This window comes from Myiozetetes cayanensis, unplaced genomic scaffold (assembly GCF_022539395.1).
Source record: "Myiozetetes cayanensis isolate MyiCay16 unplaced genomic scaffold, myiCay2020 scf30, whole genome shotgun sequence".
In the NCBI taxonomy this organism is placed as follows: domain Eukaryota; kingdom Metazoa; phylum Chordata; class Aves; order Passeriformes; family Tyrannidae; genus Myiozetetes; species Myiozetetes cayanensis.
Window position 1 is genome coordinate 2,304,258 of NW_026087522.1, and position 17,747 is coordinate 2,322,004.

General features: G+C 61.0%; 1 protein-coding gene across 1 annotated transcript; it reads left to right on the forward strand.

Moving 5' to 3' along the window:
- Nucleotides 1-1,955: 1,955 nt before the first annotated feature.
- Nucleotides 1,956-17,747, forward strand: LZTS1 (leucine zipper tumor suppressor 1). Its single transcript, XM_050326028.1, has 4 exons — nucleotides 1,956-2,042; nucleotides 12,792-13,192; nucleotides 13,649-14,482; nucleotides 15,006-17,747. Exons 2-4 carry the CDS (start codon nucleotides 12,848-12,850, stop codon nucleotides 15,669-15,671), a joined length of 1,845 nt encoding a protein of 614 aa, XP_050181985.1. The 5' UTR covers nucleotides 1,956-2,042; nucleotides 12,792-12,847; the 3' UTR covers nucleotides 15,672-17,747.

Below are 17,747 nucleotides of genomic sequence, written 5' to 3' on the forward strand. Positions count from 1 at the left end.
CCTGCTCAGCCATTCCTCTGTGCTCACGTGAATGTGCTTTCTCCTTCTCCTCCTCCTCCTTCTCCCTCTCCCTTTCTCTCCCTCTTTTCCTCTCCATCTCCTCCCTTCTCCTCTTTCTCCTTCTCCCTTTCCCTCTCCCTCTCTTCTTCCTCTCCTTCCCTTCAATTTTTTTAGCTCCCAAAATAGCAAATTCCAGCTGACTTGCTTTCAAGGCAACGAGGCACCCGCAGGATTGTGGGAGCGTTGCTCAAATCAGCAGAGAAACCAACTAAGCTGCCAGGAAACAATATTAAAAAAAGCAGGGGGTGGATCCCGTCTGCCGAGCGCCAGCTCCATAAATCAAAGCCCTGCGGTCCGTGCCGGGCTCGAAGCTCGGTGCTCCCGAGCTCCACCCCTGCTCCGTGTTTAACACCCCAACCCTGGGAGCTGAGGGCTGGCATTCAGGCTGGACCTCCTGCCCCTCCGTGGGGTGCCAGCCGGGCTCCCCCAGCGGGAGCAAAGCAAATCCTGGGCTGTTCTCCTCCTGCCGTGGCGACCACCACCCATGGGACGCAATCCCGATCCCGCGGGGACTGCTTGAGTCACTGTGCCTGCCATCCTCTCGTTCCTGGGGGTCCTGCTGGACCCCTGCGCTGCCGTGGGGGGAGGTCTGTGTGTGTGCACAGGGCCGTGCTCCCCAACGCCGCGCCCAGGGTGGCTCCCCGGGATGGTTTTGGGAAGGGAGCGGCTGTCACTCTCCTGCCAGGCACACGCTGTGCTGTGCCAGCTCCTGCTGGGGCTGCCGGCCTTCCCGACCCCATTCCTGCTTGGCAGGAGCAGCCACGGGGCTCAGGGGAGCTGCTGGAGCTGGGGGATCCCCCCTATCCCCTATGCCTGACCGGGACACAGCCCCACAGCTCCGCGAGCAGGGCAAGCCCAGATGTGCCGCCAGCTGCCCACGAATTCCTGAGCGCTGCGTCAGCGCCCAGGGCGAGCTCGGCACAACCTGCCTCCTGCAGGAGGAGATTAACGACCAGGTGAGGCAGGAGGAGGCAAACAGACTCCCCCAGGGGCAGATGTGCAGGGCGGGAAGGGATGTGGGAACGTAACTGCACCGCCAGCCCGGTTCCAGGGAGCAGCCAGGGATGCACCGGGTGCTGCTCCGTGCTCGGAAAGTCGCAGCATGAGGGGGAAACTCACCTGGATTCCTCCTGATGCTGGAAAAATCACTCCTGCAGGAGCAGGAGGGGCCTTACCTGTGCACAGGCACAAACTGCTTGGGCTGCAGGAGGCGGGAGCGGCCCGTGCTGCTGCAGGGAGGGGATGCAGCAGGGATGTCCAGGGGTTTCCCTCTGAGCATCCCTGGCACTGAGCAGCACTCAGGTGAGGCCAGGAGGGCTCAGGAGGCCGGTCCTCCCCTGGTCTGCTCCTCGGCACAGCAATTCCCAGCCCCACCTATTCCCTTCCCCCGTGGTCAGAGGCCTTGGGAACGTGTCCTTATTTTTGCCGTGAGGACTAGTTGTGGCATGTGCCGGTCACACCCCGGCTGCTCATGGCGAGCTGGGGATACTGGAGGCTCGGCTTCAAGTCCTCGCTCCGAATCAAGCAAAACAGGAACTTCAGCCCGGACCTTTCGCGGTGCCGGCTGCTTCTCCCCCCGCGCTCTCGGCTCTTTTCCCCAAGAGCTTCCCAAAGCTCCGGACTCAACCCCAGTGTCCAAATCCAACTATCCCGGGGTAGCCCAAATCCACCCGCCTTTCCCACCCCCCAGCACCTCTCCCCTCCCGTTCAGCGTTTGATCCCCCCAGAGCGAGCGGCCAAACTCCCATTTCTCCAACCCCACGGGCTGCGGCCGCTTCCCCGCGGGACCGAGACGGGCGGAGGAGGGGCCGGGGGGGGCCGGGGGCCGGCACACAAAGCCGGGGGCTGCGCCGGGGCGGTCCCGGTGCGCGGGGCTCCAGGCTCCTCCTCCGCCGCCGCAAAGCCGGGGATGCTGCGGCCGGGCCGGCACCGGGAGCCCCGCGCAGCCCCGCGCCGCGCCCAGGACACAGCGGCCACCCGAGGTGGGCACGGGGGGACACGCGGGGGGCACCGGGCGGGGAGGAACCCGTGCCCGGGAGCTCCGGGCAGGGGGACAAGCGGGGATGCGGCGGCGAAGCGCTGCGGGACAGCGGGGGAGCTGCGGGAAGAGGGATGGGGGTCCGGGAGGACCGGGGGGACCGCGAGGGGCTGAGCTGCGCGGGGGGGGACTCCCCGCACTGCGATCGGGGCGCGTCGCTTTGGGGTGAGCCCCCCACCCCCGGCGGGCACTGCGGGGGTCCCGCACCGCCCCTCTGCCGGGGACGGGGCGCGGGGCTCGGGCCCGGTGGGGGGCGGCTGGACTCGCCCCCATCCCCGGCTCGCGTCCCCCCTGCCCGGCCGGAGCCGCCCGCGGCTCCCCCGGGGCTCGGCTCTGGCTTTTCGCTTCCCTCTGAAGTCTGGAAAACTTCTTTTTCGCACGGCAGCGAGAAAATTCTGCGTGTTCAGCACCTCGGTGGTGAGGGCTGCCTCGGGTTACAGAGTCCCCGAACTCCCCAGGAAGGGGAAGGAAGGAGCGGATGCCTTTGGTTTGTTGTCATCAGCACGGAGCCATCCCGGGAGAGGGGGCTGCGTGCCCGTGGAGGGATTATTTGCCGGTGGAGCCCGTGTGCGTGTGGGCAGCGCGGGGGGAAGGAAGGGGAGTAGGCAGCGCAGGGACTGTGCGTGGCGTGGGCATCGGGCACCTCCGTGGGAAACAGCAGTTGCGCCGGGATGCAGGATCCAGGTACAGACAGGGATCGCTGGAAGGGGCTCAGCCTTCCCTCGGGAGCGCAGCGCTGGCTCTGGCGGTGTCCCCCCGGGGTGTGCTCGCTGTGCAGGGTCCGTGCCTGGTTCCGCAGGCAGGTGGAGGCGTCGGAGGGGGTCTGTGGCGAGCGGAGCCTGCACGGCTCCCGGGGTGCCCGCGCGGCGCCGGGAGAGCCAGGGATTAATCTCGCCTTTAAAAGCAGTGCTGGAGAGCTGCCATGGCTGTGGCAGGAGTCAGCTCCGGGCTGTCACTGCCCGCCCCGCTGACACCCTGCCCTCAGCGCCAGACCTGCACAGCCCGGCAGCTGCGGATCCAGCGGGGACCGAGCACGGGGACGGGTCCCAGGCTCGGCTCATGATGCTCCTGTCCTGCTCAGCCAGCTGAGGAGTGTCCACCCTGCTGTCTGTCCAAAGAGGCCAGTCAGACACCTGCCTGGGCTCTGCAGAGTCCACCTCGCTTTTTCCCATGGCTCAGGGGTCTGGGGTCACAGGACAGGTCCCCAGGGGTGTGGCAGGAGGGTCCCACACATGTGGGACCAGCAGGCCCAGGACTGTGGGGGAGCCCTGACAGCTCCCATCCAGCTGTGCCCACAGCCCCCCTACCTGTGGTACCACCACATCCCTGCTACTCATCCCTTTCTCCCCGGGGACTTTGCATTTGCTTTCCCCTGTCCCGTTCTGCCACCACCCCCCTGGCCCCCGTGTCAGCTCCTCCCAGCAGTGCCAAGCCCTCCCTGGGCACCTCCTGCCCCGGCACAGCAGGGCTGAGGGGTTTCTCTTTCTCTGGTGCTCCCAAGTGGGGCCTGTGACCTCCTTCCACGTGTGCCTCGGTGTGCTCCGAGGGACCAGCCCCTGACCCATTTTCCCAGGCAGGCCTGCGTTTCCATGGCTGTCCAAATTCCTCCCCAGAGCTTGTTTTCCACACTGGAGGCTGCAGCGAGCGGAACACGAGCAGGAGAAAAACTCCCCGTGAGCCTCCACTATCTCCCATCGCTCCAGACACTGATTAACCTCCCTTTGAAATCCCTGCCAGGGCAGAGCCCGTCCGGCCGCTCCTCGCCTGGTCCCAGCCTCCCACGCCAGCCTGGCCGTGCCCTGTCACACACCAGCACACACCAGCTCACCCCTACACCCCCTGCCAGGCTTTCCCGGGGGGCTGCAGAGCCCCCCATAGCCGCCCTGCCCCTGCAGTTAATCACCAGGGCCATCAATCAGGTGGGACAAAGGGCTGGAAGTGCAAAACCCTCGGCCTGGGGGGCAATTAACGGCAGCTGCCAAAGCCCCCCCCCGGGGACACGATCTGGCTCAGGGGGGATGCTCTGGGCTCCACATCCTCCCTGGGAGCCCCCCAGCCCTGCCCGTGGCCCCCCTGCTGCCCCTGGGCACCGCAGGCTGCTAAATCGGGCTGGAGCCGTTCTCTCCCACCCACCCGTTAGTCACTCTTCCCTGGCAGGCGGCGCTGGGAGAGGGGGGAGGAGGATGGATGGATGGATGGATGGATGGATGGATGGATGGATGCAGGAAAACCAGAGAGCTCCAGACAGGCCCGGGGATGCTGCCCCAGCGAGCTGCTGCTCCCCCATCCCGCGCCTCCCTTGCTGTGCTGGTGTGTCCTCAGCCCCAAATCGCTGTTTTCCCCCTCTCTGCAAGCCTCTGTTTTGCGGTGGGCAGGTCCAGTCACGCTCGGCACACGCTCAGGTGAGGCATGTGCAGCACGCAGGGGGTGGGCAGAGCGGCCACTCTGGGTGCAACAGGCAGCAAAGCCCCGGATCACCGGCCTGCTTTCCTTGAGGCCGCTGGAAAACCTCCGTGGCAGCGGGAGCTGAGCTCCAGGGTCCCTCCCCGGGACACTCAGTCACCCACGGACGGAGCTCAGCGCCGGCGGTACAAGGTGCTGCGTGGACAAGTGTGAAAATGTAGTAGCACTGCGGCTATTCTGGGAAACTGGTGTTAAAACTGGTGCTAAAACTGGTGCTAAAACTGCTCCTAAAGCAGCCCAGGCTGGCAGAGACAGGACCATGGCCCAGCATGGCTCCGTAACAGAGCCACGAGTGCCACCCATGCCCTGCACCCTGAGCTGTGGCACCTTAATTCTCCAGCATTTCACCCTGACAGGAGACTTGGAGGCTTTTTTCCGCCCCCAGTCTCCTCCCTAACCCCTCACTTGGGTGTTTTTAAGTATTTCTTTCTCCTGGGAGGTCTTCAAATCCACCCCCCTGCCTGTTTCTGTTCCCGGGAGATGCGGAGGTGCAGGATCTGTGCAAGGGGCAGGATGCAGGGAGGAGGCAGCAGGTCAGGGAGAGCAGCAGTGAAGGCTCGAGGCCAGGGGTGGGCAGGACCTCAGTGGACGGTTTTCCATCGGGGGATTAGTTAAAAATAGCTGGGAATGCACAAAGATCTGGCACGTGGCTCGCAAAGACTCTCCTACACGGATTGTTTGCTCGCTCCCTCCACCGGAGAGGAGCCCCACCGTGAGCAGGCAGGCTCGTGGCTGGGGCAGCCATTCCCAAATCCCTCGTGGGAAGCGCTGGGTGTGCTCAGACGTGGCCACTGCCCGGGTTTGGGGAGCCAGATCCCGGGGCAGGGGCTGCTCAAGGTGTGCTGGGACTCCGCCAGAGCTGCAGGAGCAAACGCCAGCCCCTCCACTCTCAGCAGCGTTCCCAGCCCGGCCCTTCCTCTTCCTCGCAGGCAGGAGTTTCCCTCCTGGGCTAAAAGACCTCCACTTATCTCCTCGTGGCAGCACGGGGCCTCTGAGGAAGCCAGCTGCCTCCAGCAGAGGGTAGCAATGCCTGTGCACGCTGGCAGATAAGAGGATTTTTAATGATTTACAAAAGGGCCTCATCCCCCTGAGCCCTCTGGCTCCTGGAGGCTGGAGCATCTCTCCCCACAGGGCTGAGCTCTGAGAGCTGGAGAGGAGCTTTCTGCCCTCAGCCTGGCAAGGAAAGAGCCTCCTAAACGTCCACCCAGTGATCACAGGAGGTGAGGCCATCGCTGTCCTCTCGGTTATTCCACATTTCCCAGGTGCAGAGCTGTGGATTTGGCCACTTGCCTGAGCAAAGATAACCCTGTCAGGGGTTCTAGCTCAGGATGCCAGTTGGAAAGAGCATTCAGATATTTAATTGCCCTTTTTTTTTTTTTTTCAGCGAGCCAGAGCTGTCTCCACAGACCTGCTCCTCCAAAACCCAAGTGCCTGTGTTTAGATTTTATTTTTTTTTAAACAATTTAGTGACGTCTCTCTAAGCCAGTTAGGGATGATCTCCTTTAAAGGTTAATTGAATATTCCTCGCAACTTTGATGTACATTTCTCTGTTGGGAGAATTGCTCTATTTGGCAGCCAGGCATTAAAGGGGTGGTTTTCACCACGGGCCAAGTCTGAAAAACAGAGGAGGAGGAAAATGGGAAGCGAGAACTGAATTTGCCTCTTTTTTTTTTTCTCCTTCTGCTGCTGCTGCGTTGAAGCATCGAGCAGAGCAGGGATGGGGATGTCACAGCCTGGGAAACAAGAGGGGGAGCTGAGGGACGAGGAGACAGCAGCAGCAGATGCTCTTGCAGCAAGGGCTGAGATTGCAGAAGTTGCCTCTTCTCAGCTCCCACTTGACTGAGCATCACCAGGCAGGGGACAAAAATACCCAGATTCAGACAAATCCTTGGTGTAACTGGTATCACAGACAGGGAAGGGCAGCACAGAAATAATCCCAGCTCAGGTCTGGAGCTCAGCTTTGCCAAGCCAAGCCTAGATTTGACACAGTTCACTGGAAGGTCCTTAGGTCTTACCCCAGAGAAGTTCTTCCTCTGATACTCCCACTTTTCCTAAGGGAAAGGACAGAGACTGAGGGGTTTCAGCTCCTGCCAGGGCCAGGTGTTTCCCCTCCTGTTTCTTAGACAGCCTCCAGCCTGTGATTTCAGGGATATGCCCCAGACCTGCTCATGTCCTCACCTCCCTGGCCATCACCAGAGCAGATCTGTGCACCCTGACAGGGCTCCTGGTGCACCTGAACCCAACAGGGCCGAGAGAAATCCGCTTTCTGGTCCCCAGACACAAGAGGGAGGTGCCAAAAGTGGCACCTAGAGGAGGTGAGGGGCCAGAGAGGAGACCCAGCCGGGCCTGCTGGGCACCCACAGGGCAGCCAGGGAAGGTGGGCTGGGCAGTGTGGCCACCAGGAGCACGGGGGGCAGTGCCAGCCCTGCTCCTGCCTGCTTTTTCAGCTGCCTGGGAGAGGGGGAGAGACAATAAAAAGCAGGAAGGTTGCAAACAGAGCGCTGTCTCCATGGCAGCCTGCGGCACCGCTTCTAAATTCTCCCTGAGCGTGGAGAGGATGCTTCTCCCCTGCAGGTTCTCTTGGGGGAGTTTTGCAGCAGAAAGGGCCTTCAGTCCAGCTATTTCCTGCTGCCTGGAAAGGTTGGTGGCTTGTGGAAGGAACCCTTGGTGCTCCCATCCCGTCCTAACCCGGGGGGAGATGCTCTCTCACCCTTTATCAGTGATTTGGGGGGGCAGAGGCAGACACGTGCAGAGCCGTGGAAGCAGAAGAGCTGGCAGGAGAAGTATTTTGGGCTCGTCTCAAGTTACACCAAGTCCTGGCTATTTTTAGCAGCGCAGAACAAAGCCCTGCCATGGGTTGGAACCCGGGGAGGGGTGAGTGGGAGACCTGTGGGACACCAAACCCCCCTCCCCGCCCCAGGGGCTGCCCCACAGCACCAGCCACGCAGCTGGGGCTGCACAAGGCAGGAATTGCCGGGCCCAGGAGGCTCCTGCGGGATGCACAGAGAGCCCCTGAGCCGCCCAAAGCCACCCAGTGCCTTGCAGGCGGGTTTTTTGGGTGCTCCCCCCTCCAAATCCCGGCAGATTGTGTGGGGCAGGGTCGGAAATAGCCCGGCGGCTCCGAGTGACAGCCGAGCTCAGCTGTCACCCACCCCAGCACCACCTGCCACCCCCAGACGGCTCCCAAAATAACCAGACCCGGCCCTCTGCACCTGCTGCCTCACAGGGATGGGCCACCCCATCCAGGATGGGACCTGCTGTGAGGTGTTGCCTCTCCCCCTCCCCAAAAAAAACACCTCCCCTGTCAGCAGAGAAGGGTCCTGCCACGGTGGGTGCTGTGGCTTGGCTGTTCCCCCATGGATCTGATGGTTCCTGGCACGGGAGGGGAGTGAATTCACCGGTGGGGGGGAGGTGGTGGCAGTTCCTTGGTGACAGTGTCACCACCCAGGTGTGCCCGGCCAGCCCCCCGAACCTGCAGAAGACAAAAAAGCAGGGGGGGGGACCAGCATTTGTGAGCTCCCAATTAGCAGGGCTTTAATTGCAGTATTAGTTGCTCATTAGTGGGAAAAGCCAGATGCTGGGAGGAATTAACTAAGCTGAAAAGATCTTTCTTTTCTCCACCCCAGGAATATTTAACTATGTCTCATACAAGTGTTTCCTTTGTACCCGGAGCATGACTGATATGACTTTGTGTGGGTGCTGTTGAATCACTGATGAGCTCCAAAAATCCGTGTGACAGGAGGCTGCTGGCAGGGGTTGGGAGTGAAACTGGGGAGATCTGGGTGGCACAGGTAGGGTTTGGCACATGGTGGGAGCTGGAGGGTCCTGGGGTTAATTTGACCCAAAACAGAGAGGGAAAGCACTTGGGCTGCGGGCTGAGCAGGGAGCTGGGAATGCCACAGGTAGGACTGAGGGGGATCTGCAGAAATATGGGGTGTCAGGAGAGAAAAGAAGGGGTGCAGAGCGAGCCAAGGTGGATATAGCAGGGAGGACCAGGCTCCTGGGATAATCCCACTCTTCCCTGCTGGTGCTGTGCCTGCACCCAGTGATGCCCTTGGGAACAACCCCTCTCTGAGGTCAGACAGGGGCAGCAGGAGAGGGGCTGGGGTGTCAGAAGCCCAACTCCTCACAGTTCTTGGGGTTTACTTGCCTCTAGAGCTCTTTAACCCAAACTGCAGCTCTCTGGGGGAGAGCTGAGGCCTTTCAGCTCCAGAAATCCCTGGCTGCTCCATGCACAGACACGCTGGGCTGGCTCAGGAAGTGATGCTCACACACTGTGAGCCTCCAGTGGGCTGGACAGGGAGCAGCAGCTTCCCAAAGAGCCTGTCAGTGACACCAGTGCAGAAATGCAGGTGTTGGGAGTCCCAGGACTCTGCTGACACCGGTTTTCTGTGGGTTGAGCAATCGTCCCCGGGCAGGGACAGCGGCCTCTCCCTGCTGGGCCCCACGGGGAGCGGTGGGAGCAGCGTGGAAGCAGGAATGGCCCGGTGGGTGTGGAGCCCAGACCCTTCAAGCTGGCCCTGCCAAGGTGATTCAGTGTTAATTTGAGAAATGCCTCTGGTTCGAGGGCTGGCTTCCCCAAACACGGCTCGGGCCGGTCGCCTCAGTCCTGCCCACGTCCTCCCAGGGATGATTTCATCCTGCTCTCCCAGTAAAGCCACTTGTTGGCACATCCCTGGGCAGGATCGGGGCCTCCATCGCTCCATGGGTGGAAGGGAAGTGCCCACAGCTCCTCCAGGCCCTTCCCAAAGCTGATGCTGGATTCTTGGCTTTTCCAGCAGCAGGGAGGGTGACACAAATGCCCTTGACCCGGGCCACCCTCCCGCAGGAACTGGGTGCAAGGAGGCAGCGCTTGGTGCTTCCAGTGGAGGTAATTTGCCCTTTTTTTTGCCTTTTTTCGCCCTTTTTTCCCCCACCGAGGGGCTCCAGGGCGTGCAGCAGGATGAGCAGCTGCCAGGGGATGCTGGCAGTGCCTCGGCACGGTGTGGGACTGCCGCGCTGGCACCGAGCCCACCCGACCCCCTGCCAAAGGCTCCTCTAACAAGCACCAGGCAGGGGGTGTGAATTCTCTCGGTGTTCATTGAAACAACATTAAGTGTGATGGACTCCCGGGCTATTAGGGTGGATGTAACATGTAATTGAGGCCGGTTATTCTTCCTGTCGAGTGTCCCCCCCCTCGGCTAATGGCAGATCGGGGCGGAACACATGGTGCGCTGCTTTGTGCTCCATTCACTCCCTGCCTCCCATCAAAACCGGCCCGATGAATGTCAATGGAGGAGAGGGGGACAATGAATCGCGGTGAATGGGAGCCTTGTCGTGGGGCCCCGAGCCACAATGGAGCACCACGGGCTGGCGCCTGCCCGGGCAGGCTCTGAATTCCCCCCCACCATTAGCGCGGAGAGGGGGGGACGATTACGGGGTGGGGGGCAAGGTCGGCTCCGCTCGTGGGGCTCTGCAAGCCCTTATTGCTGCCATTTCTCTGGAGACCGAAAGGAGCAGGTTTTGGAGAGCCTGGCTCCAGCTGGGCACGGGCAGGGCGGGCAGGAGCTGGAGCGGGGACAGGCAGATGCTCGCACAGCCCAGGCTGGCCTTGAAGCATCACCACTCAGATGCTCCGAGAGGCACGTGGGGCTTTTTACCATAGAAATGCCCACATTTTTCCCCCCCCCCACACACCCACCCCGGGGCCACATTCCTGGTGTCTCAAAGACCCGAATCACCGCGTGGGACAGGGGCACATCACCTGGCAGCCATCGAGGGAAAGAGGAAGGAGGCTGATCCCGGGGCCAGGCTCTTGGCATCTGCTCCCGTGTTATCTGTGCACCTCCCAACAAACACCCAAATGTGTGGGAGCATCTGCACAGAGAGGATGAATAATAAATTCAGGAGGGGAAAAGGAGTGGGCGAGAGAGACTGCAGGGAAGAAGGAAGCTCTGGCATTCCGAGGAGGGGGAAGAACAGGATCAGCAGGGAGCAGATGACACCGCCGAGCCCAGGAGGAAACGAAGGCTCCTCTGCGAAGGTGACCTGTCAGGGAAGGTGGAGGGAAAGCTGCTGCCTGCGAAAACTCCGCAGGGGAGAGGGAAAAGCCTCAGAGGAACCGTGCTGGGAGGAGATAAGATTAAATCCCTGCAGCCCATTGAGGAAGGAGGCGATGGGAAGGAGCTGCTCTCCCACGTGCAGGGAAGGCATGACTGGGATGATGAGATGCCATTCATTTTTTTCCCCCCTCTTTCTTTCTGCACAGGCAGGAGTGGGAGCATCCACGTGCTCAGCCTCGATCCTGTGGGTTTAGCCCACGCTGCTTGAGTGTTTATTAGGGGGCTCTGTCCCCCAGGGGCCACCACAGGACCCCACCACACCTCCCCCAAAGGAGCCTGGAAGGGCTGGTTGGCTGGAGGCTCGTGCCTTTCCTGGCTTTCTCTCCCTGTTAATTGGGGTAATCCCATTTAGCACCGAGAGCCCAGTGGGGCTGAACGAGGAGGGGGACAAGTCTGGTCCCCCTTTTGGAGGTCCCCCAAAAGCTGTGCTGTCTCCAGAGCCTTCCCCTTCCTGCCAACACTGCCCATGAATTCCAACTCCTCCACGCCTTTCAAAGTGTTCATTTTTAAATGGGAAGGGGGAAGGAGAAGAAAAAGACCTGCCCAACCCTCTCAGGCATGTGTGGGAGGGCTGGGATTGATGGAAACACCTCCTGCCAAGAGGCTGGAAAGTCCCAGCTCTCCCTCCCAGCATTTCTCCCTTCGTTCGTCTACAGGCACCCCAAAAACCCAAGAGCACATCTCTCCAAGGGGGCAGAGGGCCTGGAATCCCTGGAGCACCAGCTCCACTCAGGCACTGCCTGGTCAGGAGCACACTCAGCCTCCTGTGCCAATTATCCCCTCCCCTGTGGTGATTCCTGCCCCTCCCTGCCCCCTGTGCCCCTTCCCTTGAGAGTGAACGAAGCCAAAGTCATTTCTCACTTCTAACATATCAGCATCCTGGCAGCAGCTCAGACCTCTCGGCTCTTACTCCTCTTAATCCCCCAAAAATGGATTTAGGGATTAGAGCGGATCGTGAGTCTCTCCAGGACTTTCCTTTGACTCTTAATCAATCTGGGTCCACGGAGGAAAGGGAACAGCTAGAGCTGAGGGATGAGCACAGGTTGGGGTGCTCCCCTGTTTTTGGGATGCAGAGGAGCTGGCACTGGAGCAGGGGGAAGGCAGGACCTATCCAAGAGTGGGAAACACAGGAGTGACTGCCTGGAGCTCGAGGAAGAGGACGCCCTGGTACAACCCCTCCACACCACTGCCAGGGGACACTTTTAACCCCCAGGATTCCTGTTTGGGCGATGGGAGCTGGGCCTGGGGTAGCTCTGGAGAAGAGCTGGATCACACAGTGCCAACACCAGGAGCTCTGAGCTATTCCAAACGCAGCAAGGAGCAGAAATGTTTCCTCTCTGTGCAAACAGGATTTAACTCCTTTGGATTATGTGCTCTCCCCCTTTCTCCCCCTAATTACCTGGATGGAAGGTGCACCTCCATGAGAGCCCTGGCCAAAAGGCCACCAGGAGCTGGGGTTTTGTTTCCTGAATCTTTTTCCCCACGGCAGAGAGAGCGAGCACAGAGCCCCACATACCTCTGATCCCTCCTCCCAGCACTCAGCACACACACGAGGCCTCTTGTCCTCTGAAGTGCTGCACAGACATTAAGTGTAATTAAGCCTCACAGCTTCCCTTTTCAGGCAGGTTAAGAGGGGCACTGAAAATTGGAGGATGAAGGAGCACAGGCTGATGCAGGGGAGGGTTGTGACTGCGGCTCCTTGGCAGGAGACACAGGATCCATCACGTGGAAGAAACAGGAGCCAAGGGTGCTTGTTGAAATCATGCCTCTTAGGCACCTAAAAATCACTACAAATCCCTTTTCCTCCTCTTCTTGCCCTGGCTCTTCCCCTGTGTGCCACCCTCCTTCCCCCCAGGGCTGGGAGTGGGGTGGATCAGCCTCAGCCAACAACATCCCTCTCCCTCCACACCCCTGAGGAGCAGCCGGTCCCTCTGCACCCACCCATCCTCTGGGGGAAGAACCTTCCCCTGGTGTCCAACCCGACCCTGCCCTGGCACAGCTCCAGCCCTTCCCTGGGTGCTGTTGCTTCTGCCCTGGAGCAGAGATCGGAGCTACAGCCCCTTCTCACACAACCCCCCCGCCATCCCGGTGGCTGCCCCTGACCCCACTCTCTCTCTCTGTGTCCCCAGACTCGCACAGGGCTTTGCTATGAGCCCAGCCCGGCCCTGCCCCCGCCGGGAGCAGCATGGGCAGCGTCAGCAGCCTCATCTCCGGGCACAGCCTGCACAGCAAGCACTGCCGCGCCTCCCAGTACAAGCTCCGCAAGTCCTCCCACCTCAAGAAGCTCAACCGCTACTCGGACGGGCTGCTCCGCTTCGGCTTCTCCCAGGACTCCGGCCACAAGTCCGGCTCCAAGAGCAGCAAGAATGAGGACTTCTTTTACATCAAGGTCAGCCAGAAGTCCCACGGCTCCCACCGGGACTACACCTCCCTGGCCGGGGGGGAGCTGGGCCAGGCCGGGAGCAGCGGCATCGACTTCGGGACGCCCACGCCGCAGAAGCTGCTGCCCTTCCCCGGCCAGCTGGAAGTGGTGAGTGGGGAGGGAGGGCAGCCCCGGGAGCAGGGGGTGCCCCACAGGACCCCATCAGTCCTCAGGGTGGGTGCAGCGTCGTGGTCCGTGAGATCAGAGAGGGCAGTTTGTGGTGGGAAGCGGGAGGAGAGGGGCAGCGGGGAGGTGCTGGGGGCACCGTGCCACCCTCTGCTCTCAGGCGCTGGGATCGGCAACGTGCTCCAAAATCATGCAGTGTGATCCAGAGCGTCCAGATCCTTTCATTTCCGAGCACTCCCTTCACTTCCCATCAGAGGCAGTTTCACCCCTCGGCGTCTTCCCGAGATTTTGGCCCTCAAGGGAAAGAGGAGCTGTTCCGCTGTGGAGGTCTCATCCCTGGGGTGTGGGGGGACAGATGGCATTGTTTGGGTCTGTGCTGATGGTTTGGGTCTGTGCTGATGGTTTGGGTCTGTGCTGACGGGCTCTGCTCTCCCCCAGGGCGTGGACAAGCCTCCTGCCCGTCCCACCGCCTTCAAGCCGGTGCTGCCGCGCTCGGGGGCCATCCTGCACTCCTCCTCCTCCCCCGAGAACGGGGGGCACCTCCCCCAGCCCCTGCACCCCCCGGAGAAAGCCAAGGAGCAGGAGCTGAAGCCCGTGCTGTGCTCGGGGGGTCTGTCTGACTCGGGCAGGAACTCCATGTCCAGCCTCCCCACCCACAGCACCAGCAGCAGTTACCAGCTCGACCCCCTCGTCACCCCCATGGGCCCCATCAGCCGCTTCGGGGGCTCTGCCCACAACATCCTGCAGTGTGCCATCATCCAGGACAGCAACATGATGAGCCTCAAGGCCATGTCCTTCTCCGACGGGGGCAACAAGATCCTGAACCCCGGCAAAGCCCCCCACCACCACCACGGGGCGGCGGAGAAAACCACCTGCGTCCGCTCGCCCATCTCCACCGACGAGTCCACCATCCAGGAGCTGGAGCAGAAGCTGCTGGAGAGGGAGGGGGAGCTGCAGGAGCTCCAGTCGAGCTTCGAGGAGAAGGAAATCAGCTCCTGCCAGGCCTACGAGGAGAAGCAGCGGCGCTGCAAGGAGGAGCTGGAGGGCCTCAAGCAGAAGTGCAACAGCAAACTCAAGCAAACCTCGCAGAAAACGCAGCGCACGCAGCAGGTCCTTCACCTCCAGGTGTTCCAGCTGCAGCAGGAGAAGCAGCAGCTCCGGGAGGAGCTGGAGAAACTCATGAAGGAGCAAAACCTGCTGGAGACCAAGCTGAGGTCCTACGAGAAGGAGAAGACCAGCTTCGCCCCAGCGCTGGAGGAGACGCAGTGGGAGGTGAGTGGCACTGGGGCACCAAACCTGGGGCTGAGGATGCCCAGAGCAAAGTGTGTGTGTGTGGAATGGAGCCCTCCTCCACCTCTATTCCTGCCTCCCAGCAGCCCCACGGGGGGTGCAAGGCCGTGGGACGTGGATATTAAATCCGAGGAGATCCACGGTCTGTCACACGGAGGCTCTGAGAGCTCTAATTGAGGCTCCCACTGCCCCTCTTAACCCCTCAGCCCTTCCCATCATCCACCCAAACAGCCAGTGCATAAAAACACTCAGTCATTCAAATAAGCTGGCATTTCCAGCCTCCAGCACAGGGTTTTCCAGCTGCCTGCCCCAGAGGAGCAGTAAAGCTGCCTTCCCACGTGGAAACAGGAACTACTTGGACTCGCCACGGCCATTTATTAGAGGGCAGTAAAACCTTCCACTCTCTGCTTAAGCTTAATTTACTCACTCATTGGGTGTCGCTGAACAAAGACCGTTAAACTGATGAAAATCCCGAAGTTTGTTAACAATTATTTTTAATATTCAGGTGTGCCAGAAATCCGGGGAGATCTCCCTGCTGAAGCAGCAGCTGAAGGAGTCGCAGACGGAGCTCAACACCAAGACCACCGAGATCCTCGGCCTGAAGGCGCAGCTGAAGGAGGTGAGGATGAAGATGGAAGGGCTGGAGATGAAGACCCAGGAGCTGGAGGTGTCGCTGCGCACCAAGGCCATGGAGCTGGAGGTGTGCGAGAACGAGCTGCAGCGCAAGAAGAACGAGTCGGAGCTGCTGCGGGAGAAGGTGAACCTGCTGGAGCAGGAGATCGTGGACCTGCGCACCGAGCTCGCCGTGCTCAAGGAGCAGCTGAGCGAGGCCCGGGAGGGGTCTGGGCCCTGTGTGGGGCTGGAGGAAGCCCAAGCCCTGCAGGGGGAGGTGGAGAGGCTGCGGGCGGAGCTGAAGGCCGAGCGGGACAACAACGAGCAGATGACCTCGGGCTTCCAGCACGAGCGGCAGACGTGGAAGGAGGAGAAGGAGAAGGTGATCCACTACCAGAAGCAGCTGCAGCAGAGCTACCTGCACATGTACAAGAGGAACCAGAACCTGGAGAAGATGCTGCAGCAGCTGGCCGCGGGGGAGGACGGCAAGGAGCCCATCGAGCTGGAGATCCCCGGCGCCGACGTGCCCTACGAGGACATCATCGCCACCGAGATCTGAGCCCGCCCTGCCCTGCCCTGCCCTGCCCTGCCCTCCCTGCAGCTCGGGGCAGGTGTCTCTCCTTGGGGAGGACATGCTGCCCGTGCCTTGTACAGTCCAGCTGAGCCATGTGTTTATCCGGGGGGCTCCCGGCCCCCCTCCCTGCCCGTCCTGGTGCTCCCCGTCGCCTGTCGTGTTACAGAGCTGAACAAGCAACTCGTGCCAGTGGTGACGTGCCAGCAGCTCCCCCCGCCCCGGCAGTGCCCCTTCTGCCCCTGGGAGGACTGAGGAGCCGGTGATGGGGTGGTCAGGGAACAGGGACTCGGCAGATTATCTCCCGTCGATGCACAGCGCCCGAGGGGTGCTCTGCTCCAGGCTCGGAGGGATCAGGGCACAGCTCCAGGGATTGGGGACACCACAGCTCCAGGGATGGGGGACACCACGGTCCTTCCCGCTGCCTTTGGAGGGAATCAGCCACAGCACATGCCCGGCTCCCTGCAGGAAGCACCACGCTGCTCTCACACCTCCTCACCCTTCTCCGTCTGTGCCAATCCCAGGGCGCGGTGGGAGCACGGAGCCACCTCCTGCCAGTGGCACATCCTCTGCCCCCACCCTTGGGCCGCTGCAGTGCCTCAGGAAGGACCCCACCTGCACCCTCCCACCTGGTTAAAGCCAGCACCCACCGAAAGCCCCTCTCACTGAAGGGCACAGCCCACCCTGCGCCCCCACTGCACATCCCTGGATGAGCCATGGCCAGCCCAGCACTCCCTGCTCTGATGGACGAGGACTCAGCGTCCCTTTTCCCAGCTGCCAGGCAGCAGCTGGATTTAAGATGAAAGAGAAGTTTCCCAGCCCCAGTCTGACCAAGGAATCGGGGTTGTGTTCACCCCACAGCCTCGCTGCGACCGTCCCTCTGGGACCCCCGGCTGCCTTATCTCCTGCTGTGTCCTTACATCCACAGGATCCCATCAAGAGAAGCTGGTTAAAAGAAACCCCCAAAACCCCCACTTTCACTATGTTTTCTACCCCAGCTCTTAAAATTTCCTCCTGCCACCAGCAAGTGGATAACGAGGCTCCACTGAACGTCACCAGCGGTGACTCCCGTGTCCCCTGTGGCTCAGCACGGCCAGGAGGAGGGAGGGAGCCAGCCTGGATCCATCTTCCCAGAGTGGAGGTCTCCAGCCAGGCCCCCTCTGTGCCAATGCAATGATGTTTTCACTGCAGGGTGTCTGTTTACCCACTACCCCAGGTTTTTGGGGCAGGTCTTGCACAACCCCGAAGCCGCGGATTCGGCCGAGGGCTCCGAGCTGTGGACGAGCAGCAGAATCCAGCGACCCTCACTCGCCATTCCAGCCTGGAAAAGTGACACACAGAAACCAGTCTGTGCCTTCTGCACCTGGCCCCGAGCACCCCCAAGTGCATTGCCCCGGTTATCCCGTGGACATCCCGGCTGGGTGTCCACCCCAATCCTTATCCATCCACGGCCCGCCGGAGAAAAGCCACCCTCAGATCCCCGTGCTGTGAATCGGGGCCACACCTTGGGCCAGCCCTGCCCAAGGATGCCTTGGAGCTGGGATGGCTCCAGCTTTGGCATTCAGTGCATCCCCCAAGCCGTGGCCCCGCACTGGGGGCTCTGCACCCCCTCCCAGCCCGGAGCATCCCCAGAGCCAGGGATTGCCCAGGGGAGCAGAGCCCTTCCCTCCTTCCCCAGGCCATGCCCTGCCCCTGCTCCCGCTGGTGGCACCACCCTGTCCCCCAGCCCCGTGTCCCCCCCAGCCCCTGCTCTATGATGTGATGGCCCAGAGGCCTCGTGCTGCCTTTGCACAACGCTGTGTGTGCCCCTCTGCATTCCAGGTGTGTCATTCCAGGTGGGAGCCCTGGGCTCTCTCTCTCTCTCTCCCCCCACCCCAGCCTGTGGGCTCCTGCCCGGCCTCAGCCTGTACAGAGAATTATTTTTCTGCAGGTTTTGTTTTTTTTTTTTTTTTTTTTTGTTTTTTTTTTTTTCTTTTTTTTTTTTTGGATGTTATTTCTGGTGACTTGATGTAAACTACTGGTAATTTTATGTTTTTATTTATAAATAAAATTTTGTAAAACTTC